At 37.7% G+C, this 25,383-nt stretch overlaps 1 protein-coding gene across 2 annotated transcripts; it reads left to right on the top strand.

Moving 5' to 3' along the window:
* On the top strand, positions 1-24,678 carry TSPAN3 (tetraspanin 3). 2 transcript variants are annotated; one of them, XM_086620215.1, is made up of 7 exons: positions 1-109; positions 12,806-12,997; positions 14,033-14,107; positions 17,867-17,968; positions 18,338-18,490; positions 18,767-18,850; positions 23,728-24,678. In XM_086620215.1, exons 1-7 carry the CDS (start codon positions 47-49, stop codon positions 23,818-23,820), a joined length of 762 nt encoding a protein of 253 aa, XP_086476341.1. In that variant the 5' UTR covers positions 1-46; the 3' UTR covers positions 23,821-24,678. The 2 variants fall into 2 exon arrangements, with proteins under 2 accessions (XP_086476341.1, XP_086476342.1); XM_086620216.1 differs by lacking the exon at positions 14,033-14,107.
* Positions 24,679-25,383: the final 705 nt, after the last annotated feature.

Raw genomic sequence — 25,383 nt, 5'->3', positions numbered from 1 at the left:
AGCCGAGCCGAGCCGCGCAGCCGGAGGCTGAGGGGCGGCGGGCGCGATGGGGCAGTGCGGCATCACCTCCTCCAAAACCGTCCTGGTCTTCCTTAACCTCATCTTCTGGGTGAGCCCGGGGACGGCCGGGGTGGGTCGGGGTCTGCGGGCGCGGGGGCCGCCTCCCCGTCAGCCGTGCGGTGAGGGGAGGGCCCGGCAGGCCGCGGCGCGAGGCCTGGCCCTGGGGGCGCTGCGGCCGCGGTCCCGGCCTCGCTCACGTACGGCAGCGGCTGGGAGAGCCCCCCGCGCCGCCTCCGCCGCTCGGTTTGTGTTTCAGCGCTTTCTGTTTAACAGGCGTCTTGTGCCCCGTGGCAGCGCCCCGTGTTCTAGCGGTGGGTGCAGTTCCTTCCCTCCCAGTCCGCCCTCCCCTGAAGTTTGGAGGCGGATGAAGCTTAATCTGTTGCCTCAATAGCCCGGCAATAAAGGTTTAACGAGCTAATATTAGAGATCTTGAGGTAGAGAAGCTTGTGGAATTGAATACAGTTTGAGTTTTGTTCTTGAGGTTTTCAGGTCTTTGCCAGGTTAATTTTTGTAGAGCTGTTATGGCCATCTAGTTTGTGGCCTTCTACTTTATGGGCGTCTGTCTCAAATACTTAGTGGTAAGTACGGAGCACCGTTTTCTTCCTTGTGTTTTTAACACAAATTTAGAGGAGATATCTATAGATCGATCTGTCTATTCTAATAGTCCAAAAGCAAGTCTCATGTTTCACTTCTTCCAGTAACCACGATTGCATCGTAGTATTTATGTGTCGCTTAAGCCTGCCACAACTGCAGTCGTACTGACAGTAAGACAAAAGCTTTCCTGGGTTGGTGGAACAGTAGGTTACTGTAAGTGACCTTTCTCAGGATGGACATACAGGCTGTAGCTTGGCTTTATACTTACTGTAGGAATTGGCCTGTCACAACAACATAACTCTAAATAAATGAAATCTTAATTAAGGAATATTCTGTAGACTTGTAAGAATTCCTTTTCTGCATTTAGCTGCCACATTTCTCATCCTCTAATCCTAGCTCCAGGAACAGAAGATCTGTTGTCCCGGCTGTTCAAAGATTTCAGCTTTGAAAAAGTAATAGTGGGTAACAAGATATTAGGACACAAAAATGTAGCTATATATAGCTACATCACTTAATATTGAAAGCCATATGAAATCTAGCAAGTGTTATAGGATAAACGTTCTTGTCTAAATTGTTACAAAGGAATGCCTCTCATGGGTGCCTAAAAACGAATCATGGTCAGGGAAAATGCGTATCTGTGCAGTCTCACCAGCATTTGTGTATACAGCTGTGCAGAGAGATGAGCAGTAAATGTGAAGCATGTTTGACTTTAGGTGGTGCATACCAGGGGTCTGTAATTTTGACTGAGATGTACAGGCTCCATTCTTTATTTCTGAAGTATGAGGTAGTTATATCAACCTTCTAGTACAGCAGTTTGTTTGGAATCTGCTTTGTCGGGTGTGGCTTTTTGTTAGGTGCATAGTTGCAAATGGCATTACGAAAGCTATTTAATAGATGCTCCGTCATATTTAAAAGTTTTTGACTGGGCATGTAGTTGTTCTGAGTTGCATTCTTGGTGGCATCTTGAAGTAGATTTTTCTTTAGCTGCTGTTGTAAATTAGGCTCTGTTTTGAATAAACAAATTCTGTATGCAATTTCTCCCTCTGAAAGCTTAGTGATAATTTTCATATTTTATATATTTGAAAGGTATTGTTTGTTGTTTGCTTCATTTAGTAATTAAATTGCATGTTGAAGTTTGTGATTATTCAGCTTCAACAGTGGGGGGTACAAAGTTGTTTTGTGTAATGCTGAATCTAGCACTTCACAATTTTTAATGACTCTTTTTTGCTACAAACTTGAATTACTGCATGTCAAATTGAAATGTCACCAATCTTATATTCTGTAAACCATTTCCAGACAAAGAAGTCAACTTGTGCTGATTGCTTTTTGGCAGATAGGTAACTGTATTGCTTGTGTGGAACAACCCTACTGCTCATCAGCTGCATGTAGAATGAGGCAGGCTTTCTAAAAGTGAGAATTACAAAAATCAGTATTTCTCCTCTCTTTCACAAGCTGTGGCCTAAAAATAGGAAATCTACGTACTTTAATCAAAAGTAGTAAGTCTTTATTTTTAAATGGCAAAAGAGAAAGAAGAATTCCAACTTCTGATCTAGTATGTTTCATTTGTTGACTGAGCTGACTGTATACGTTAATATTTGGTGCCCATCTAGCTGACACTATAATTGCTTCTGTGCTATTACAGAAATTTTTTGCTTGTCATTCACATGTAGTTCCAATTTTGATAATTAAATCATCCAAATTTCTGCTGAGACTTGACAATAGATAGCCGCCTATAGTTGGTCAAGTAACTGTGAAACCTCCTATAATTGCTTTTATAAATCTAAAGTGTCTCCGTAGGGTATAATGTATAAATGTTACATATAGTGCTCATCATCATCTTCATAGTCATCTGTAGTACTAACAAGTTACTTCTGCATGGTTTGCTACTGAAAGTTCTGCAAGAGTAGCTGATCAAAGCTGATAACTTCCTCCCCCTGACCATGGAGTCTCTTATTTGTGGGAGGATGTGAATGTTCAGAGTGCTTTGGTAGCTGTCTTACAAATGTGAGAAGTTCAGAAAATTATCACTTCTGCTGCTGAAGAAAAAGCAGAGATGATTTTGTTATACTGTAGTCTAGGATGTAACTTCTTTTTTAAAATCTCTTTCAAGCCTTCTGAAAAAGGCACATCAGGCTTGCCAACAGGTCGTAGCTACACCCACTCATCATCTATGACTGCTGACTTAATAACCCAAACTCTACTCAGTTTGCCGGTGATTCAACAGATTCATCTCCTTTTGAAGAGTCTTGTGCTGCTTATTAAATTTTCTAGTTGACGCTATAAAAAAGTCATTTTGTTTCTGTATAGTCTTGTGAAAACTTTTTTCACATCCTGTTAATTTCTTCTATTAACTGTACATTCCTACATGTTGTTAATTACTATAGGGTTTTTATTTAAAAAAAAAAAAACAAACCAAAAAAAAAAACCACAAACCACACTGTGGAAACTATCTTCCTCCCATAGCAGGACGGGTGCTAGTGTATCATATAGAAAGCTGGATGGACTTTATGCACCTTTCCAAGTTTTTGGTGTGATACTTTGATAGTTTAGCCAAGTTATATTTGCAGGGGTGTCAAGCATAGATTACATCTACCGTAGATATGCATATTGCCTTAAAAACAAAATACTGCAGGAAAACAGCATTCTGAGTGGTAGTCATCAGGAGCATGATGTAGAACTTGCATGAAACACTTGAATTTTTGATAATTTGACAAAGATTGCTTAAGCTCAACAGTACTTTGCGAAGAAATGCACTGAGAAGAACTTGCACCAGTTAAAATTTGCCCTTCTTAGAAAGATTAGAGGAATACAGATCAGATTAATGTTTCATAGTGTTTTATTGTTATGATTTAGTTTTGGAGTAGATATGATAAATGGCAAAGGAAAAGCAATCCTTCTGTTGACCTTTATCTTGTCTTAAGTTTGCGCGAGATCTATTCGGTCAACTACTGACTTCCTCTTCATTTTTAAGGAAAGATAACTGCATAGGAAGTAATTGTCATGTGAAAGACAATATATCTTAGAAATAAAATAATGAAACTTCTAGTAGATATATTCTCAGAAATATTTTTAGTGGTGTGGAAATCCCAACATTGATGAAACTGTCTGAGGATTTAGGATGTGGTGTGATTTTTTTTTTTTTTTTTCAGTGGGGAAAATTAGAATGACAGGATATGACAAGAAAACATTAAACTGTAGTCTTAAAAAAAGTTAAAATAATAGTTGATAATCAGAAATATTTTTTGATACCTTGATTATGAAATGTTGAATATGACTAATTACAAATAAAAGATGATCCTAAAGTATTTGAGAATAGCATTTTTTAAAAAACTCTCTTGTTGAAGTACTAGTCTGCATTGATTTGAAAGAGGAAGAAAGAAATTTACCTGAAACAGGTATCTGAAGACTACTGTCAAATGTGTTTATTTTGTGAGCTCTTAACTTAAGGCTTCATCAGGTGACTTGCATAATCTCATTTCTTCAAAACACTTTCAACTGAAGTAAGACAAAAAGGCTAGGGAAATGTTTTCAGGTTTATGTTTAGGGTATAGGATAGAAGGATAAAATATTTGGAGATGCTGGTAGTCTTGCTTCAGAAAAGAGCCCATTTTATATTCCTGCTCCTTGAGAAAAGGAATGCACTCTGCTTCTGTGATACTTTCAATTCAGTAGTTGCAAACTAACTTTTTAAGTTGCTCTTGCAATTATTTGTCTAACTTGAAATGGTGAATTTTACAGTTCATTTGACTAAGCTATTACAAAACATTCTTTGGTATGATTGTCTAGAGAAATCTCAAGTTCCGTACAGCAAGAATGCTTTCTACAGTTCTGTGCTTGCTTTATAACTTGTGCATGCTCACCGCAGTGCAGTAACCATGGTATCAGAAATTACGTAGTATTATCTTAGAGGAACTCTCTGTGCTCTTCTTAAAAGCAGCTGTAACTATCAGTGTGTATGTAGTCTGTTTTGGGTTTCTGGTAGAAAAGAAGAAAGAAAACACAGCAACAGGAAAATTAATTGAAATTTAGCAGTAGGAAAAAAGAGTAGAAAAGGAGAGCTCGCTTCCTCTTACATGTAGGAATAAGCCAAGTAATTTTTCTGTTTTACAGGGAGCTGGAGAATTGTTTCTGATCTGGACTTTAAAAGCTGGAGTAATGAAGAAGCTTCTAGAGAGTGTTTTGATGACCATAGACTAATTGACAGATGGTCCCAAAGGCTCCCTATCAGGGATTACTTGACTGAAGCCTTTTTTGTCTTGAAGGACAGTCACTTCTGGATGTGAAAGTTGAATGTTTTGTGCCTCTGCTAAGGTAGTGAAGTGAGTGTATTTGCAGGACTGTGTAACGGTTTGGAATCCTGTGCATTAAAGAAATTAATTTTTTATCAAAAATGAGCATTTAAAACTCTGGAAGTGTAGTGTGCCCTCTCTGAGTGATTTTTCTTAAAATATTTGGACATGAATTTTCAGGTAGCAAATATGGGCCAGGCCCTGATTTTTGGTAAGCCTTCAATTTGCTTTGAAGTATCATGGTAGTATCATTTATGTTTCTTTATAGGATGAGTTTCAAGTCTTTGCCTGAGATTTTTCCGGATTTTTTTTTTTTTCCCATCTGGTCTTGTGCTTAAAAGTAGGGGTAATAGCTAACAGAAGCAAAAACAGCTTGCAAAGCTAAATGTGATAGCTTTGAGTCGTACATGGAATTTGAAGTATCACTTTACCTGATGAAACTTTGTAGCATGGAGTAACCATCATTCTTCTTGTGCAGGGCAAGGAATCTGGAAACAGTGGAGCACCAGTTCAAGTTACAACCCTGATGACTAAATAGATGTAACATCTCTTCTGGTTTAAAAAAATATATACACTCAGTCTGCTGGTGCACTACCTCCTGCAATTAGTGATACTTAAAATATGTAATAGCGAATGCAAAAGCAGCCTAGCTCAGCCTTTTGCTTTAGCTGCAAAAGCATTTGAGTTTGAGGGGTTTATGCAGTGTTACTGAACTGAATTTGGCTAGTATAGACAAAGCAGTCTGGGTTGCTTGAATTTTACATGGCTTTGTCTATCTGTGTTACAAAATTGAATGGAATTGCTAGTTTTCTTCTCCCAAAGAGTTTTGTAAGACAGTTACAGCTCAGTGTTCTAGTTAAATTACTATTGATGAGAACAAAGTAAAAGAGTGTCAGGAAACCATTGGGTTTTAAGGTGGATAGGCACCAGTTTAAGCAAGTAGAGAAAATAATGTCAAGTGTGGGAGTATGTTTCAGAGGGGAGTGGGAAGATGAGAGCAGAGAGGGAAGATGCAGAGTGCTGAAAAGGATGTAAGAGAAATAAACAGCAGAGATATCCTATAGGGCCTTTGAAGGGTAACTAGATTTTGAAGGACAGAAAGCTAAAAGAAAAACTTAAAGAAGCAGATCAGGAAAACTCTTTCTCTATCTGACACTAATCAGACTGTGAATAGTGTTGGAGGGAACTGAAAATGTCAGGGAAATAGAGTAGAAGTCAAATAATGGAGAAGTAGTGTGAAAAAACACTTTTTAATATACTGTTTCAAAAACCCAAAACTGAGTGGCAAACCACAATACTAATGTCCCTACATATGGGTAGGAAGTGTTCAGATGTTGGCATGTGTGGAGAAAAGTAACTGTAACAAAGAATGAAACTGATAGACCTGTAGATCCTCAAAGAATCTCTTCTGGAGTGTGTGTGTGTTTGGTTTTTTTTTAAAAAAGCATGTTTGTGTCAGACTGGCCAGGCAGTGAAAACAAAGATACACTGAAGTTTAACAAAAGGAAAGCAATACACAGGTTGGGAAGATGATCCTAGGACATCCCGGCAGAAAAAATGGGGGACTGTTTGTGTGGAAGATATTTTTTTTTTTTCTTCTTTTTATCAAAGGTGATGCAGATGATCTCTCTGTATATACCATAGGTGTACTTTACAATTCCTGTCTTGGAAGATATTTTAGTAGTGGAATGAACAATAATTGGGTTGAGTGGTATCTGTATGGCTACTAAAATTTACCCATCAGCAATGGTCAAGTTGGCAGTAGTAGGACTTTATAAGTAGATGTCCTTACCAAAAGAGGTGTAATATTCCTTTTACCTAATTGGACATCAGGTGTAAGTGTTTTCTCCTAATTTATGATACTTTGCTACTACCTTCATTTTCTTGTTCAGAGATATCCTGGTTTTGGCTGCGACAGAGTTAGTTTTTCTTTTCAGCAGCTAGAAGAGCTCCGTGTTTTGGATTTAGTCTGGGATTTGTTATAAGAATGTTGATAGCACATTGATGTTTACAGTTGGTACTGAGACATCAAGGACATTTCAGCTTCCCGTGGTTTTGCCAGTGTGCAGGAGCACAACAGGCTGGGGGGAGCATGGCCTGGACAAAGGGCCCACAACTCCCCCTTATGATTTGAGCTCAGACTTAGGACCGAGGGCCAACTCCACTCATCCAGGAGTGTGGTGTCGGGATATATCTGTTTTGAGATCTTTTGCCGGGACAGGCATTGGTCACTGAGTGCTGAGCAGTTCTACTGTCCATCACTTGTCTGTATATATTATTATTTTATATTTATTCATACGTTATTATTATATCGTTATTACATTTAATTTTACAATATTATTAAATTGTTCTTATCTCAACCCATGAATCTTCTTCCCTTTTTCCCTTTAATTCTTGTCCTCATTTGCCAGAGGTGGGACAGGGTGAGTGAGCAGCTGTGTGGTATTTAGTTGCCAGCTGGGTTAAACCACTGCAAGAGAGTATGTGTTTTTCTTAAAACAGTGAATAAAATGGAGATTTTAAAGGGACAAATACTATTATTTGACTTAGTTAACTGAAAGAGTATAAAAAAAATTTCAATTTTTTTTTTGTGGATTCTGTTGTTTCAAAGTGAAGAAAATTCAATAGCAAGGTAAATTGCAAAAGTAACATGAAGGTTAATGCTTTGTAAAGATACAGAATCTTTGGACAAGTTTTTATCAGATTTGTTTGGGAGCAACATTAACAGGGTGGTAGGAAGCATTAGTGTGTAAATCGAGCTGCAGTGTCAGTGGTTGATAAATAAATGATCAGCAGAACAAGTAGTTTAAATATCTTACTGGTCATCATCTTAGCTAGCCAGAATTTTAGCTTTCAAACTGCTGCAGTGTGTGAGCGTTACTGAAAGGACAAAAACAGTTCTTGGTGTGTGTTTGCAGACTTAGGAGAAAAAAAAACAACAACAACAACAAAAAACCCAAGCACACAAAAACCCCCACCCACAACAACCACCAAATAAAGTGAACCCGAAAGTGTTTCCAAGTGCATCTAGACTGTGTGGCCTTGTGTACCTCAGTGCACGTGAGAGGGGACAGCTGACTCTGTGAAATAGGCATGGACTTACGAGGCAGTATTGCATCAGCCCAAAGATGGGGGTAACGTTTGCTCACTTCAAGAACCCTGAATTTTAAATATGCTTTCCTATAGTGCTTTGATCTGTGTTTATCATTGCATCTGTCATTGTGTCATTAGATTTTCCAGTTTTCTCTCCAGTTTTTCGTATACTTGTTCAGCTTTTAATAGCTCATTAGAGGCACATGCCAAAGCAATAATAACAAGCTTTTTCTGAACTATAAGAAGTATATGTTATTTTTAAATTTTTCCTCTGATGAAAAGGATGTCTGACTGTTCAAGCCTTTTGCAACAAAGTATCTTCATAGGCTGTACTCGTGTTGTCGGTCTTTTTAAAGGTTAATTCATCCTAAAATAAAAAGTATGCCACTTCAGGTTCAGTACTACAGGTTAGGTGGAAACAAGTCTAAAAGGAGGTGTGAATGCTGAATAACCAGTCGTCTCCCGAAAGCGTGCATGTGACCTGGCACAGATTCTGGAGCTGCTGCCATCTCTATTCAGAGCCTTGAGGAGATTAAGTTCAAGAATTCTTTCTTCAAGCCCTGTTTATCAAAGACTTATTTAAACTGTGTGCAGTTCTAATATTTGGCTTCTGTTTAGTTATAGGAAATGCATGATTGTAAATGTGGTAGCTTTTTATTCAAATGTCTTTGATTAGAGCAACTTTGGACTTCTGCTGGTTTACTGTTTACTCTGCTGGATAATAAGCATTGAGATGTGTGTTATTTTATCATTTTTTAATTGTGACTGTGTCTTGTGATAAGAGATTTCAGTTTATCTAGATGATTCCCTTTTTGAGAAGCAAATGACTTAAGCACATGATACTCTTTTGGGATTTTGGTTTGGTTGGTTTTTTTCATTTGAAAAGCCAGTGTTCAACTTTGTTCCTGGGTCGCAACAAGTAGTAAGTGTGCATTTAACTGGTGCAGCAGTGGTCAATGTAGGTTGCCTACTTTGTGTAAGTATAGCTCTGTCTTTATCTGTTGTCACAGTATTTATGCTTTATTTACATTCACATATAACATACTGTGGAGATGGAACAAAACCCAATTGTGCTGAGGACCAGATGCTGAAACTACTGAGTTATGGGGAGAGAGGAAGGACCTCAGGGTAGTCTGGTCCCGTGGACTGAACACTACTAGCAGTTATCACAGTAAACCACTCATCTTCTGGTTTGATTTCATTTGAAGTGAATCCTGGTATACAGTCCTAAGACTATTCAGTAATGTAAACCAGAAGGTAGTAAGTGAAAATTATCAGAAGATGAACAAAAGGATTATTTCAAAAGCACTTTCCTAATCCTAGCTAAAATGCTGATTTAGGGACCTCCCCACTTCCTGGTTTAGAGCAGGCTGAAGAAAACACTAAGCATCATGTGGTTGTGATGTGAAAAGAAGAGGGAAGGCATTTGCAACATGTCTTTCTGTGAGCTAACTGGGTATTGTTGCTGTTTTCATTTTTCTGTGAAAGACCAGGTATTGTACCTGTTAAAAAATAGTGTTAAACTGTGATGGAAAGGAGTTTTAATTTTCATAGCTTTTAAAACTTGTGAAAGCTCCAGGAGGCACCTTTGCTTTCAGGACTTTTTTTTCCTGCCTCCGAAGATTACTTGTTGAAGTGATTCTGAGGAAGAGAGAGTAATTTTTCAGGGTATGGTCACCTCTTCAAGTAGAGACAGTGTCTTTATCTTCAACTTCCTTATGACTCTAGTGCAAGGTTTATAGACATTTGAATTTACACTGGTGTTGCCAAAATTTTGTAGCTTCTTCCACAGAAACACCAGTTCCACAACCTTCTTTAGAAGCAAAACCTAAGGCCAATTGCTGTCATGGCTGATTAGTCATTATAGAACCACGTGTGGAAAGGATTTAGTGAAGTCTTCAGACGAGACTGCTTTAATCTGAGAAGTTTAAAGAAAAATCTGCCTTTCCAATAGTCATTACAGAATATTAATTTATATTTTTTTGCTAAGCAAATAGAGCGGCTTTTCTTAGTTTCTGAGACAATATTTAATCTCCATACTTGTTAGACTCGCCTTGTCTGGTATAATACTGGAAGAGCAAAGTTTCTTAAAGTGCATATGCTGCTTATAGTAGGGAAGGAGAGTTAACCTCTGTAGACAATTTTTCTAAAGGTTAAACTTTTTTTTGTTTTCAATATGTTGTTTAAACATATGCACTCATGCAGTTTATCAAACAGATTTTTCTTAGAAAAGGAAGCCACTTAAATTTCATACAACAAAGGAGGACAAAGGGAGTTTACAAATGGCTCTGATTTCAGTTTTGTGGTATATGTTCTGTGCCTGATGCCAGCCACAGCTGTGTTTCATCTGCCACCTAGCAATATACCATATTCTAACAAGCATTTTGGTTCTTAGAAATGGGAGATTACATCACTGTCCTGTCATTCACATGCTTCATTGCTAGGCAACAGTTAATGTAATTCCATTGTTCAGTGACACTACTTTGAATCTTTGCTTTGTGTACGGAAATTGTATGTCTGCATTTTTGCTGTGGTGTACCTAACGAGGCAGGATTTCTATAGGTGGATTAGCAGTTCAGCATCTTTTGTGCAAAGGGGTGATTTTGTAATAGCTTGTTCACTTCAGATTTTCTTGTCTGAAGAAGACGTCTTGCTGTTGGTCTTTGACTGTTGCTGAATTTTCAGTTTCACCGCCATTGTATCTACATAAAACCTTATATTGGATGAATGTGAGCCTCCTGGACACTTTTAAGATTCCTGTGGAGTACACACTTACCTTCGCTGCAGAAATAGTTGTAGAGAGGTGAAATACATTAATACATTGCTCAGATCCATGCAGAACTGATGATACTTCTGAGCTGCCTCTTCGTACCTTTTTCTTTGACATGGTGTTTCTATAACAAAATGCTGTAGGGGATATTCCATAGGTAATGTAGTATTCTAGTAGTGTTTATGCAGTGTTGTTTTATAGGAAGTAGTTCCAGTAATATTGCAGTACATCTCATACATAGTCGCAAACAGTGCTGAAACACTAGGTGCCGGTCGTCTTATGGCTTGTCTTGTTCCCTGCCACACTGAACATATTGCCCAGGGAGGCTGTGAAATCTCCATCCTTAGATTTTCAAGGCTTTGGACAAAGCCTCGAGCACCCTGGTCTGAATTCATTGTTGACCCTGCTTTGAGCAGGAAATTGGACTAAATGATCTCCCAAGGTCCCTCCTTGATTGAAATATTAATTGATTCTTTGATTCTACAATAGCATGACCCAGTCTTGTGGTAGTAAACCTACTGGAACTAGCTACATGCGTGTCTGTCCACCCTCCTCTTCACAGTGCAGGGATAGAGGTAGTTAACAAGGCGACTGAGTGGGAAAGGAGGGCTGGAGGCAGTGCTCTTCAGATCAGAGCTGAATGTGTGATGTTCCAGTTGAGTGAACTCGTGTCCAGGGTATGGATTGGATTGTAACGGTGACACTGTCCTGTACAGCAAAATTAAATTCCCAGATCATAGTGTAGTCATTCCATCTTTTGAGTGGATTATTTTAGCTTAGCCTTGTACAGGGACACTAGAAAAGTGTGTCATGAAATATTCAAATTATATTGTCCATCATTGCAAATCAATTGAACCTAAATGCTTCATTTTAATATACAGCAGGACTGTTTCTGCAGCAGGTGTGAAGACAGTTGTGAAAGACGTTTGTAAAGCAAAAATTGCTAAGGCCCTTTTATTTTGAAATAAATGTGTGTTAGCTGGCTCCTCAAGCAACTGCCATCTGTCCTTCGCTAGGTCTGCTCAGCTTAAAGTTAATGAAGGTATTGATGTGTTGGGATCCCTGTAACTGTAAGGGAGGTAAGGTCATAGCAGATTGATGTCAGTGCTTTGTCTTAGTGTTTTAAATCTATATAGTGGCAGATCCATCCTACAGATTTGATTTGCAGTAACTTTAAATGAGTTATTGTTTCTTTAATAAAGTCCACTTTGTACAGTGATCCTTCTGAGAACATCTCTCAAAAGGTGATCCTTCTGAGAACATCTCTCAAAAGGTTTGTGATACGTGTCTCTAGGTGTTTGGTTCTCTTTTAATAATTGGTGTTTTATGTTTGTTCCTACCTGCTTTGTTGGTTAGAATCAGATTTTCCAGTACTGTGAACACTTCAGAAAGGCTGTTTATAGCTGTTCATCTTTCTCTAGCAGAGGTTAAAGTTTGCAGTGTGTGTATTTGTTCTGTTCTGACATGAATCGTAGTAATAATCGGCAAAATGGCAGAATAAGTAGTAGGTAAATAATGACAGATAAAAGAACTGCGTACATATTCTGAAAAGCTGTTGAATAGCAAGTAACTTGCTGCTTGGATGGGCTTGAATCCTTTTCTCAAAAGTATGAGACAACTTGTGAATGTTAGACTATGTAGAAAGCTTAGTTCCCAGGATGTGAAGAAAGTGTTTGAGAAAGGGAGCAGGATTTTGATGTTCATAACATGGTCACCCTCATGTCTTGACTACATGCCTCAGAAGACTTCCATAGTGGAGTCAAAACTAAATCTGCCTAGATGAAATGTAGTTTGAAAACTGCTGGCTAGCTTCCATTTGAGGTGTTGCTAATAAACATATGCTATAACCTAGCAAAGATGTCTAAATTTTTTTTAAAAAAACTCATTTCTGAGGAAGACTACTTTATGGTGTTTCACAAAATAATTGTTGCAAAGTAGTTTTGTGGAAAGAAAGGTTTGGTGTTCAGGAAAACTTAGAGCGTTATTGTTATCTTTGTAGGCAGCAGCGGGCATACTGTGCTACGTGGGAGCCTATGTGTTCATCACATATGATGACTATGATCACTTCTTTGAAGATGTCTACACGCTGATTCCAGCAGTTATCATCATAGCTGTGGGAACACTTCTGTTTATTATTGGACTTATTGGATGCTGTGCCACAATTCGAGAAAGTCGCTGTGGACTTGCTACAGTAAGTTGCAGTGTTTTTATGTGATGGTGTTTGCCTGTTGTGTATTTGGCTGCCTTCCCTTTTAATAGGCTTATAAAATATTTTTTTAAGTTTGTTCTAATCTTATTTTATGACCTTAAGTGTTTTCCTCTTATATTTTGTTATGAACATCTTATTTCAATTTTCTGTTCTGACAAATGGTGCTAAATTAGCCAGTTCTAGCAGCAGAAGGCTCCTCAGTTTTTATTTTTTTTTAGAACTGTAGTAATCTCATTTAAAAAAATATAAACCTATGTGATTAAGTTATAAAAGTTTTTATATCTCACTTTTATCTGTTCTGGTTGAAAAGCTGAAATTGGACAGAAAAAAAGCGTTCCAGAAGCCTTCTTGTTTTAAGTATCTTGCGTTGAGGTTGACTGAGGGTAGTATGGTGCCTAAATATTTTTCTTACTGCTTACTTTGGACGCTTTGTTTACGGTATTTTATGCCATGTGTTTCCAAGCATTTTGACTGTAATTTCAGCTTGAGAATTAGGTAGGAGAGAAGAGAGGCTGATATTTAAACTGTCCCCATGGGTGTCTTTTTTTTTATTTTTGACTGCTGTGTAGACTTCTTTAACAGTTTGTATTTAAAAGTGCTCTTAAACATACCAAGACAAATGCATAGCTTGCTGTCTGTCAGTTGTTACAGGGCTTAATCTGAGGAAACGTTCCCTTAGTCCATCCACCACTCTTACTAACAGCCTGGGTAGCATTTCTATTTATCTAACAGAAAGACTGAAAGACAAACACTTGACTAAAGCACTCCAGTATGGTATTTTCAGACCTAATGATCAGAACTTGCCTGGCTGGGCAGCTGCTTATTACTTTGTGAAGCTATGAACACTAAAGTTTCTTGAAAGAAGTTAATTCTGGGCTCATTTGGTCACCTTAATTGCCTGCTTTAAATCAAAACCCTACTTGAAATATTACTTTAAATAGCAAAACCTATGTGGAGACTTTCAGAAAGTAAATGGGTAAAACTATTCTCACAAAGACTCCTGATTGTATTTTACAGTTTGTGATTATCCTGCTCTTGGTTTTTATCACTGAAGTTGTGGTGGTGGTTCTTGGATACATTTACAGAGCGAAGGTAATAACTTCTCAATTTCAGTAACTGTTTTGTTGTGAACTGTGTCCAAAATACAGAGGTGTAGTCTCTACTGTGTTGGATTCTGTAGAACTGCTAATGGGTATTTGTTAAAGGAGTAAAACTAAACCTCTTAAGTGGGTTAATTTGAGATATCAATATCTTAAAATTTAGAATGTCGATATTTTTCAAAGTAAAGCAGGAAATTTTCTCATTGGAAAAAAAAATAGCTGGAATATATCATTAACGGTTGAACAGTAGAAGCGAGTTATGGTAATTGTTACCTTTCCATTTTCCAGATGGTCTCTTAATTTATTTATGCATTGACTTTGTGAATGATTTAGGTTACACAATATTTGAACATAGGGCATGTTGTTTTGATATGCAATAACTTAAATGCTGCCTTATGTTTTGGTGTACAAACTAACACTGCATACTAATAAAATCAAATAGATTCAATGTGTTAATGTATACAGTCTAGCTTTACACAGGTTGTTGACAAGAGTTATGGCCAAGGAAATTATGACTTCTCCCACTGTTTGCATAATGGAAGTTAAGAAACAGGACCAGAAGAATGAATTTGTTTTTCTACCGGCATATTATGTAGCAGAAATATACCACGTGGTATTAGAGATACCACAATGTAGCTTGAAGAAAAGGAATTTCTAACTTGCACCAGTTTCACTGCCTTTTGTTATGTCTACATATAAATTTTGCCAAAAAATTAACAGAAGAGGTATTTTCAGCTGTGACGTGTCGTATTATTGCATTATAGGACATTCCAGTGATATCTTAATAGCAAGCTGAACTACAATACCATTTACCTTTCTTCGGCCTTCTGTGTTTATGCAAATGATGTAGGTCTTACTAGTTCAGTATTCTCTCTTCCTTGCTTTCTCCTAGTATCCTGGAAGAAATGATGAGACAACCATTAAGTAAAAATCTAGAGTTTTTACTTGGTTTACAAAGGAAGGCTGCCTTGAGTAAGCAGCTAACAAGAGGACCTTGAACTATGCAGTGTAAATCTGGCTTAATAACAGTTAGAATAAGTTACTTTAACAGAAGTGCTCTACTGGCAATGCTTAAGTTCAGGATTTATTTTTCTTACGGTCTGTTTGATTTCTGGTATCTTGGCAGTGCAGTGAGAAGATCATTTGGGACTCTGAAGCTTGTAGTGGAAGTAGTCCTTAGAAGCAGCTAAGGAAAGCAGTGCAGTTTGTGGAGAATGGGAAACATGTTGAGTTCTTAAATGTTAACTGGAGTGGTTGCCTTCTGCTTGAATACTTGCAGAGGCATAGTGTATTACAGTGTAACAGTTACTCAGGAGTTGTTGTGGATCTGATCTGGAGTAAGCTGTGGTCATCTTACTCTCTTCCGTGTTCCAGTCTTAAAAGGGCTTGCTCTTTTCCTGCTAACAGCATTCAGAGCAGATAAAAGCAGATGCATACATCTTCCTTCCCTAGCCATCTGAAATTACACACTTGGAACACTTGAGAATTGGATTTGTGCCAGCTGCGTGTTCCTGTTGCCTCTCACTTTGGTCTTGATACCATACAGTTTCACAGCTGTAGGTAATGCAGGCTCAGAGCTTGAGGGAAGAGGAAAGGTAATCTTTTTTGGTGGTAGCAGGGTCTTATGTTAAGCCATTTATGGGAGTCTGTATTTGAAAACTAAATTTTAAACCTTTTGAAAGGACAAACAGATTGTGTAAGTAAAAACGGCAATCTTCTACTACCCTGCAGTACTTAGCATCTCAAACTGTTTTTTTCAAGTGCAACATGAGTGGCAGAAATAGCTTAAATTTATTACCAGTGAACTGGGAGGTGAAATCTGCGTAGATTTTGCCAGGATAAATAAGGCAATTCTGTGCCTTGCTAATTTTGATCTATTTCTGATGTGACATGTATAGATCTGTAGGTTTGTTGTTTGTTTTGGGTTTTGTTTTTTTTTAAAAAGGCAACCAAATCATGTTAGAATTACTTTATTAATTAACAGTTTGTACAGGTAACTGTACAAACTTCTAGACAAAACTTTACAAGCAAAAGGAAAGTCATGGCAGTTGTTCATCAAAATTGTTGGTACTAAGTGAGATTGAGTGTACTGTTGCCTCAAGAAAGTGGCACTGTGCCCTTCTAATTTAAGATACAATGACCGATCTTAAAATCACTTAATTTTCCAACATGCCTCTGTAAACCTGCATATGTGGATCCAATTCAGCCTCCTACTCCTTCAGAAGTGCATGAAGCATGCCTGGGTCATACTGTGATAGACTGACCTGCTGCAGAACTGCTAGCATTGGACCTTATCAATGAAAGTAAAGCTTTTTGTAAATGGCAGTAGAAATTAAACAGGCTGTTAGTTGGTTAAGGGCTTACTGGCCTTTTTCCCCTCAGTGGAGTAGTTCACTCTTCGTTTTTCATAAAACCTGCCAGTTAGCGAGAGCTAGCGAATTCTGTTTGCATTGCATGTAATTTCCATGGCTTTCAGGCGTAATGTTGCCCTAATTGAACCATAAGCCAAATGATATACAAGCAAGCACTTTCAAAACCTGTATGACAAACTGAACAGCTGTTTTGTTATATGAATCAGAGGTGTAAATCACATTAGTTAAATCACCAAACAATTCATTTTAAACTAGTCTGAAATAAGTTGCCTGCACAGGCTAAATTGACTTTTATTCATGACTGTCTTGATACAGATTTACTTGTAAAGGTAATCAACATTGCTGGGGGAGGGGGGATGAAGCTGCTGCTACTGGTGCAGAAAATTCTTCCCTTAAAGCTTTTAAAGGAATGATGGGTTGACAAGACCTTCCTGCTGTAACTTGCAAATATAAAGAATATGCAGGCTTAGTTACTGCTCAGCTATAAGATTACATTCCTTGCACGTAATTTCTGTTGAATGTGATAGGAAAAAAGAAATCAATTCAGAGCTAATGTTACTATTGTACAAATGTTTAGCTGCACCAAACTTTCTGTGCGTTTAAGTAACCATATACAGTGGAACGTATTACTTAAAAGGTTCCAGTAAGATTTCCTCCAAAATGGGCATTATAAGACACCTTTTGGGAGATGAGTGATGATTCTTTGGTGGCATCCATTCTAACACATGTACTTGACAGCATCTTTAGCAGCTTGACTCATCTGCAGTAGCTTTAGGAGCTATTCCAGTAGCTGTTGCTATGTTCTGTGTACTGCCATCAATGTTTCTCAGGCAGTGTGGGAGGACTGGGACTGAGCAGAGAGCTTGTTCACTGTAGAGTAGAATAGTCAGCCAAAAGACTTCATCTTTGAGAACTTAACCTGTGCTTCAGTCAGAATGGGAAGAGCAGGTGGTATGGCTTACTTGTATCCTTATGGTCCCAACAGGAATGAGTTAGTCCAGGTGGTTACACTGATTTTGGATTGGAACTTTGAAGGAGCAGGAAGCAGAAAGGTGAATGCATGCTCTTATGAGGGCCCTTAACTTCATGGAATGTCTGCTACAGTGTTGTAATAAAAGCAATTTCCTTTGTGAGATACATTGCAAAGCTGTTTTGTCTAAAATCTTATGTATTTTCTTGCCCATTAGCTGCAAGCTAGCAGTATCTTTGCAAGAGTCAAGTTAAAGTTTTAAGCTTTACCACTGAAGTATGCTAATTTCAAATGATAGGGAGTTACCTTTGTTTCTCAAATTGCTATAATTAGAAGTGAAATGATTTTACCTAGACCTGTACTACTAGTGTCAGCATGCTAATGCAGATGCTTTCTGAATAATTCCCAGGTGGAGGATGAAGTTGATCACAGCATTCGCAAGGTATACAATGGATACAATGGGACAAATCCTGATGCAGCCAGTCGTGCTATTGACTATGTACAGAGACAGGTGAGACAGCAAGACACGTGGGAGCTTTTCAGTCCTTTCTGTCCTGTGTTGCTGTGCTACTTGTGTAGCATGTCTTCCTCCATTCTGACAAATCTAGAAAAGAGCTGACTGGTATTGACAGCTATTAATAAATAGCTTAACTCAGTTAAAAGTAGTAGAATTATGACATTGTTGATGGGGAGATGCATTTTGTGTAATTGACTATCTGTGATTTGGTGTTTGGATTCAAATATTTAGTACTTGGGTGTTTTTCTGCAGTGAAACCTAATCTTAATATGCTTGTATTCTTGGTATCGTGATGAGAATTGCTGTCTCGTCCCACTTGTTGACCGATAAACACGTTTGCTCTTTACCTGTATCATTTTTCAGTTGCGCTGCTGTGGGATCCATAACTACTCAGACTGGGAGAATACTGTCTGGTTCAAACAAACTAAAAACAACAGTGTGCCACTTAGCTGTTGCAAAGCAGCCCTCAGCAATTGTACTGGCAGTTTGACCCGCCCAACGGACCTTTATTCTGAGGTAAGACAGCCAAATTATGAACTTAGGTAACCACGTGCTTTTGTAGACAATCATTTAATTTTCTTTTTAGTGGGAGCATGAAGTTTTGGGTGTATTTGCTTTAACAGTAAACAAACATGGTTTCTAGAGGGACTCTTTTTTTCATCTGTGATACACTGATGAGGTTTTTTTAGTGTTTGAATTATCTTTCTGCCCTGTTTGATGCTTTTGGGGTCTTTTCGGTGTGTCTCTGAATGTGGTTGCCAGATGGATATATAAGAAGTCTACTTGTTTCAGGGGTGTGAGGCTCTGGTTGTAAAGAAGCTTCAAGAGATCATGATGTATGTCATCTGGGCAGCACTAGCATTTGCTGCTATTCAGGTAAGAGGATATTCTTTAGCTGTAAACTTTTTCTCAAACTGCTGTCCAGATTATTACAGGTATGCACAGGATGACGGCAGCTTTAGTATCTACTTGGTTTGGGGGATAAACGAACATCAGCCAAAAGGATCTAAACACTTCAATACGAACTTCTCAACCACACGTGGTCTAAAAAGTACTGCTATGTGGATGTATATTCCATTAGATTTGAAGACATAGTCAGTATCATATTCAGTAACCTATTAAAATTGTAAATAGTAAATTATTTGTTGAAAACTAATCGTCTAAGTATAAAGTATCATGAATGTGCTCAGATGGCATTTGACGCTTGAAGAATTTGCATAGTATTTAATTTCCAACTTTAAAACAGCTCATACTTCATGTCATTTTAAAGACACATCTGCTTAAGTATGCTTCATGGCTTACTAATAATGTCAGGACCACCCAGGAGATACACCAGGGTTTTTGATAGCATACTCTATTCTTGTTCCACTGAGCTTTGCATTGTTGTGAAGATTTCTTGGTATCTGGACTTAAGCAAAAAAAAACCACTCTAAACTGGAGATCCTGCCTACTTAAAATTGAGCATAGGCTGTCTCCCACATGAACCTTAATTGTTACAGTTACTGTGATCATAAAAAGTAACTGAGGAAATACTGATGTGTAGCTCAGTATTTAGGGTTTAAAAAAAAAAAGACTAGGACAGTCTTTTAAACTTATCTATAAAATTGGAAGTTTGAGTGCTCATGAGTTTGGCAGTCTTAGTACTAGTCACATTACTTTCGGACTGTGACAATGTTTTATGGTGTCTGAGAAACGTGGTACAGACACTGAATCCCAAGAAACTCAAAACTAATTTCAAAGTTACTTTTGTGCCCTGAATAGCATTTGAATTCAGAAAACATTGTGCCTGTTGAATCAGGTGGCTTAGGCACTTCTGTTTTCAAAAGCAGCTTTTGAGCTGGAGTGTATGCTCAAAGGTAAGTAATCATTTGCAAACAGTCTCGTGAAAACACGGCTAAATTTCTGTTTCAATGCTACAAGGATATACCCATAGGTAACACTATGTACAGTAACACTGTTGAACTGTCCAGAACCAGATCACTTCAGCTGTGGAACTTTAAATTTGGTGAGATGTGTTGCTCAGTCTTCTGAAGGAAGGTATTTTTTTAATTACCGTTCTTAAAGCTTTAACTGTTAAAGCAATGCTTAGTCTGCTTGAACACTGAAATATGTTCGTGTAATGTAAATGAAGGTAGTTACCACAACCATGGTTACTGTGGCAGATTTTATGTAGGTGAAAAAAAAAACATTATGAGGCTGGGTGGGCTGAATCCCAAGAGGAGGCGTTATTCCTAGTTTTGGAGAATGCAGGTTGATTAACAGGTCCACCCCAAAATGCAGCACGATTATAATCCTCTCTGGGATTGAGCCGGAATTTCTGACACGTGCTTGCAATGGAAATGTGGCTGCTTGCATCCTTCTGTTATTCCTGGCTCATCGATCTAGGCAAGTGTGTTAGTTGTATCCCTTCTGCACTGTGTACTCTTTCATTTGTCTCCACATCAGTAATTAAGCAATTGGCAGAAAGTACATATTATATAAACAGTTTGCAAAAAAAAATAACATCAGAGAAATTTCTTTGCTAATGCTGCAGTATAGCATTTTAAAATCTTTTTGCTTAAAGTTAAAACAAGCTATGTGATACTTGTTTAGAAAATGAATAAAAGAAAAATAAATATAGAATGCAATAGTTGGGAATACCCTTAAATTTTATGTCTAGTGATATTTATTGAGTGGTAATCACATTTAAGTCTATCAGAGATCCTATTGTAGCTTTGCTCCACAGTTCAAATGTCTGTAAATTCACATGTTTTAAAAAGAAGTTAGTTTCAATCAAGTTCAGTCTAAACAGTAGTCAGACTGTTCTGTTATTTATCCCCTGAAATCTAAGACACAAGTTATGACATCTTATTTGTAATACAGAATTTAAGAATGTAAACTTCAGCAAATGACCTGTAATCTGTCATGTCCTGTAAACTTACAGAAGTAATTACAGTTTTGCTGCCTTTTGGTGAATTTTACTACCTTTCCTATGCTCACTGCATGGAGTCCCCTCTGAACTGGTGGTAACTTTGTACATTATGCAAGGAGGCTGTCCAAAGTTCATTGCCTCTAAGAGCTTACATTCCAAAATCTAGCCTTTAGTTTGTTCTTTAAAACGGAAAGGCTGAGGAGAATTTTTGCAAGGCTTGGAATTTGTGGAAAACTTAAGTCTTTTCTGCATAGGAGTAATTTTTGGTATGTTCATGTTTCAGTTACTATGGGGATCTTCGAGTGTGCAATAATTCCCTGGTCTCAAGCACAGTGACAGCACAGAACTATTAATAAATAAAAGGCAAACTGAAGGGAGCAAAGGCGTTGCAGCGCAGTAGAAGTGCTGCTTGATTAGCTGCAGAGTGCATTCTTGGCTTTTGTAGTTGGTGATCATTTCCAAGATACTGTACATCACAGCCAGTAAGCTGCTTTTTGTACTAAAAAAGCAAATTGGTTGATGAAAGATGGGATATAGTTGCTGCTAGCAGGCAAATTTAAGAAAAAACAATTGAAAATCCTAAGCCTTCTGACTGTGGGAGATGTCTAAGCTTTTCTGACAGTTGGAGAAGAGGGAGATGCATGGATCCTTACTCAATACAGGCTTCTAAAGTATTTTTATTCACAAAATTAAGTAGCAACTGAAGAGAAACAGAATCAAATGCCTTAGAAAAGGCTTTAGAGGTGCTAGCATATTTTTTAAAATGACATAATAAATCACTTCCATAGAGAAACTGATATATGCAAGCTACTTCTGGGTTTACAGTGAATTCTCAGAATATGTTTCATGGCCCCCTAAAGGATATAAATGGTTTAAATAGTAACTCAAAAGTTGATTACATGAGGTTTTATTATAGTGCCTGATTCAGGTTTTACACAACTGTATAAATTGAATGTCTTCAGTGAGTCATTGAACGGAATTGTCTTTGTGGGAATATCTGTAAATGTCATGGAACTACTTCTGTTTGACATAAACAGCTAGAATGAATTAATAGCAAAAGACTAAAGAAGATGTTTCTCTGCATCACACTCTTCATTTTATACTTATTTTGAACAGGGAAAAGATGAAGTTTTTGTACTTGCAGGCTGCAAGCCTTCAGAGTTCTGTAGCCACTGGCAACTGCCATAAACTCTCCATCTCACAAGTCTAACTTAGGGGTTTTTTGATTCTCCTCACTCAAAAGGGCTGTGTCCACAAAGAGTCATTCTCTCATGTAGCTGTTGTACATGAATGTAACAACCTGAGCAACCTGATCTGGTTCAAGATGTCCCTGCTCATTGCATGAGGGTTGATCTAGATGATCTTTAAAGGTCCCTTCCAACCCAAGCTGTTCTGTGGTTCTGTGATAATGTAGATTTGGAAGTTAGCCTGTCAACTGGAACCACCCAAATACTGATGGAAAGTGAAGAAAGGTGCTGTTTTTACCAACAGACTGAAGTGCCATACTTGGTTATTCTCCGTATGATTTGGTTTTTTTTGAACCTGAGCTGGTTTCTGCTATAGATCCAAAGCAAATACTGCACTCCAAACCAAGAATATTATTAATCTTTACAGCTTGCCCCTTTCCAGGAAATTAAAAGCTCATCATACCAGAATTTCGTCATGCCTCTTTTTAATCACTGCTTATTTAGACTTAGAATTTTTAAAACATTCTCTCTTCAGTCTTTCAGCAGACTTTAGTACTATGTTGCATGTACCATCGTTTAGTTTTAAAACTTGTTACACATGTAATGTTTGCATCAGACTTCATTAAAAAAAGTGAGTAATTCTCCTTTTGCCCCAGTGCTCTGTTTTCACTGGGTTTTTGCTATATCAGTGAAGAAGCTTTACACTTGGTTGTCTGCTCACCCATTTCATTCTTGTTTGTTTTCTCTTCAAGAGTGTTTTGGGGTGGGTTGTTTTTTTTTTTTTTTTTGAAACTTATTTACCTTCTGGGTGATGCCTTATAATCCAGAGCTATGACAGGAGCCTCTTGAAATATTTGCATCTGTGAAAAAACTTCTATGCATATGACCAAATCAGTACGATCTCTTACTTTACTGGAAACTATTGCCAATTACTGTAGACCATAGAACACAACGCTACACCTGATTTTTTTTTAGTAGGTACAGTCTTAGTCTACCTTCAGTACACATGCAACTTATGTAAAATATCATGCCCTACATCCTTGATTACATTAATCTGATTTAAGTCTTGTAAATCTATATGGGGTAGTCATACCCTAAATACCTGGTAAACTTGCTAGCACAGTCATGGTACTGTGAACTTTAAGAGCAGGAAAATGTCTAAAAGTGAATAATTCACATTAGACTTAAGCTTTCTAATACGATATGTTAAGAGATAGAGCATTTGAAAGAGACTTCAGTGAAGTCGGTTCCTAAAACTCTGAAGTTTTGTTCTTATAGGAATTAGAGGCTAATGTATTTGAATTTCACTTTGATTTTTCATACCAGATACAGTATCTAAAAATCTGTACCTTTCATAAAAAAATAGCAATTTCATCCATCTGAGTTATTGAGGCAGAATACAAGTAGCTGACCAAAAAAACTTTCATTAAAGATATCCAAGACAATCTTGCAAGAAAATAAGGCTGGAGTTTGTAGCCTTCCCTTTTTGCAGCAGGAATGAGGCTTTTTATTATAACAATGCATTTGCTACCATTTACCGTATGGACAATGACAGTCTTTCGGAGCATGCTGACGATTTCTGTGCTGAAGTTAAATCTCTTGAAGTACCTTCTTTGTATTCAGCTTGTTTTCTTTTTTTTTTCCTTTCTCCATAGCTTCTGGGCATGTTGTGTGCCTGTATAGTACTATGTAGGAGGAGTCGGGATCCTGCCTACGAACTGCTCATCACTGGCGGAACCTATGCCTAGAAGAGAATGTGAACATGCAGTTCAATCTTATCTCACTTACGTGGAAGGTGAATGGGCCAGGTCTACTGCAACAGCTTGCTTGCCCTAAGCTTGGTCAAAGCACACCTTTCACAGATGAGAACAGCTGTACTGTACACTGGTGATGGGCAAAACAACTCAGCTTTACACACACCCGTACAATTACCTGTGACTTTCACTGTTTTAGCCAGCTATTCATGTATCTAAATGTTTTGGTATGCTAGTAAACTTTCTAATTTCAGAGCCATTTGCAAGTTGAGTGTAATTTGGTTGATGTGAAAGTCAAAGGATGTGTGCCTACTTTGGTAGATTACCTCTAAGCATTAACTGGCTGATTCTTGCATATAGAGGGAAGATTTCTTAAACCTTCACTACATGGAACTTTTTGGCCAAAGTTGTACAAAGGAAGCCAGCTGTATTTAATTTGAGAGAAAAATATTTTAATCTTGCCCCTCACCAGTGTCGCTTTTTAAAAAACACTTAAGTGAAGTCCAGTACACTTTATATATAAAAAATGTAAAAATAAAAAAAAACTAACCAAAATTTTAGGATCATGTGACTGCGGTTTTGACCTTCAGAGATCAAATCTTTCAAATGTTAGTGGTTTAAAATACAAGCTGGCTTTTCAGGAGTATAACGTATGCACTACTGTTCTATAATGAAATATTTCATTTTTCTATGAAGAGCGGTTTTATGTGTTGGGTGATCTGTTAGACTGTAGATCTTAAATTGGTTTGGAAACAATGTAGCCATGTAGAGTAGCAAAGTAGTATGTGAAAGTGATCTCAACTGTAAATAGTAAACCTGATTCAATAAATCTCTGTATATCCTCCCTGTAAATATGTCTTTTCTGTTTAAGATTCCAGTGTTTTTGTTCTAATGGAGTTCTGGTGTGCTAGAAGCATAAGCTTTAGTGTGAAAGCACCAGTTTTAAGTGGCTTCACTTAAATAGATCTGTATTTATGGTTTGGTGGAAGCTTGATTGTGTCATGTTTGTTCTTTTTATTTGAAACAATGCTAGAGAAACACAGGACAACCAACTTGGCGGAGTTTGGTGGAAAGTTAACATCTTATGAATACAATTAAGGAAGAATCTGCTGCCTCTCAACAGCGGGGGATGAATAGCCATACTATAACTGCTGTATGTTAATTATGCATTCATGTGTCTTATGTTATTCAGTCACTGCTCTGCTTTCTATAGCGGAATGTTCGGAATTTCTACTAGTTGCTTATGTGCTTTTTCATGCAAAGTAGACATGCTCAGCCAAACTGACATCAACATAATATTTTCAAATACCCAAAGAAACATCACACAGGAAAAAATTCTAATATCTGTAGTCTGTTGTTAAGGCCAATACATCTTGTGGGGGATTTAAGTTTCTTAGAGTTGTTACACTGCTGTAGAAGTATACTTTTAGAATTCTATATTAATTTCTGAAGGTGGATTTAAGATGATATGCCCTTGGGGCTTAGATTTTCTTAGTATGGTACGTGGCTTAATAACCTGAAAGGCCTCTCGGGACTCTGCCGTTAACTTTCCTGGAT

Source organism: Tauraco erythrolophus, chromosome 14 (genome assembly GCF_009769465.1).
Source record: "Tauraco erythrolophus isolate bTauEry1 chromosome 14, bTauEry1.pri, whole genome shotgun sequence".
Lineage (NCBI taxonomy): Eukaryota > Metazoa > Chordata > Aves > Musophagiformes > Musophagidae > Tauraco > Tauraco erythrolophus.
This window is presented reverse-complemented; position numbering and strand designations above follow the sequence as displayed.

What these genes read in the sequence shown, in the direction of transcription:
- TSPAN3 (XM_086620215.1), top strand. Translation starts at nt 47, where the DNA reads ATGGGGCAGTGCGGCATCACCTCCTCCAAAACCGTCCTGGTCTTCCTT. An exon ending in TCCTTAACCTCATCTTCTGG is followed by an intron (nt 110 to 12,805) that starts GTGAGCCCGGGG and finishes TTATCTTTGTAG; the next exon opens with GCAGCAGCGGGCATACTGTG. An exon ending in TTGACTATGTACAGAGACAG is followed by an intron (nt 17,969 to 18,337) that starts GTGAGACAGCAA and finishes ATCATTTTTCAG; the next exon opens with TTGCGCTGCTGTGGGATCCA.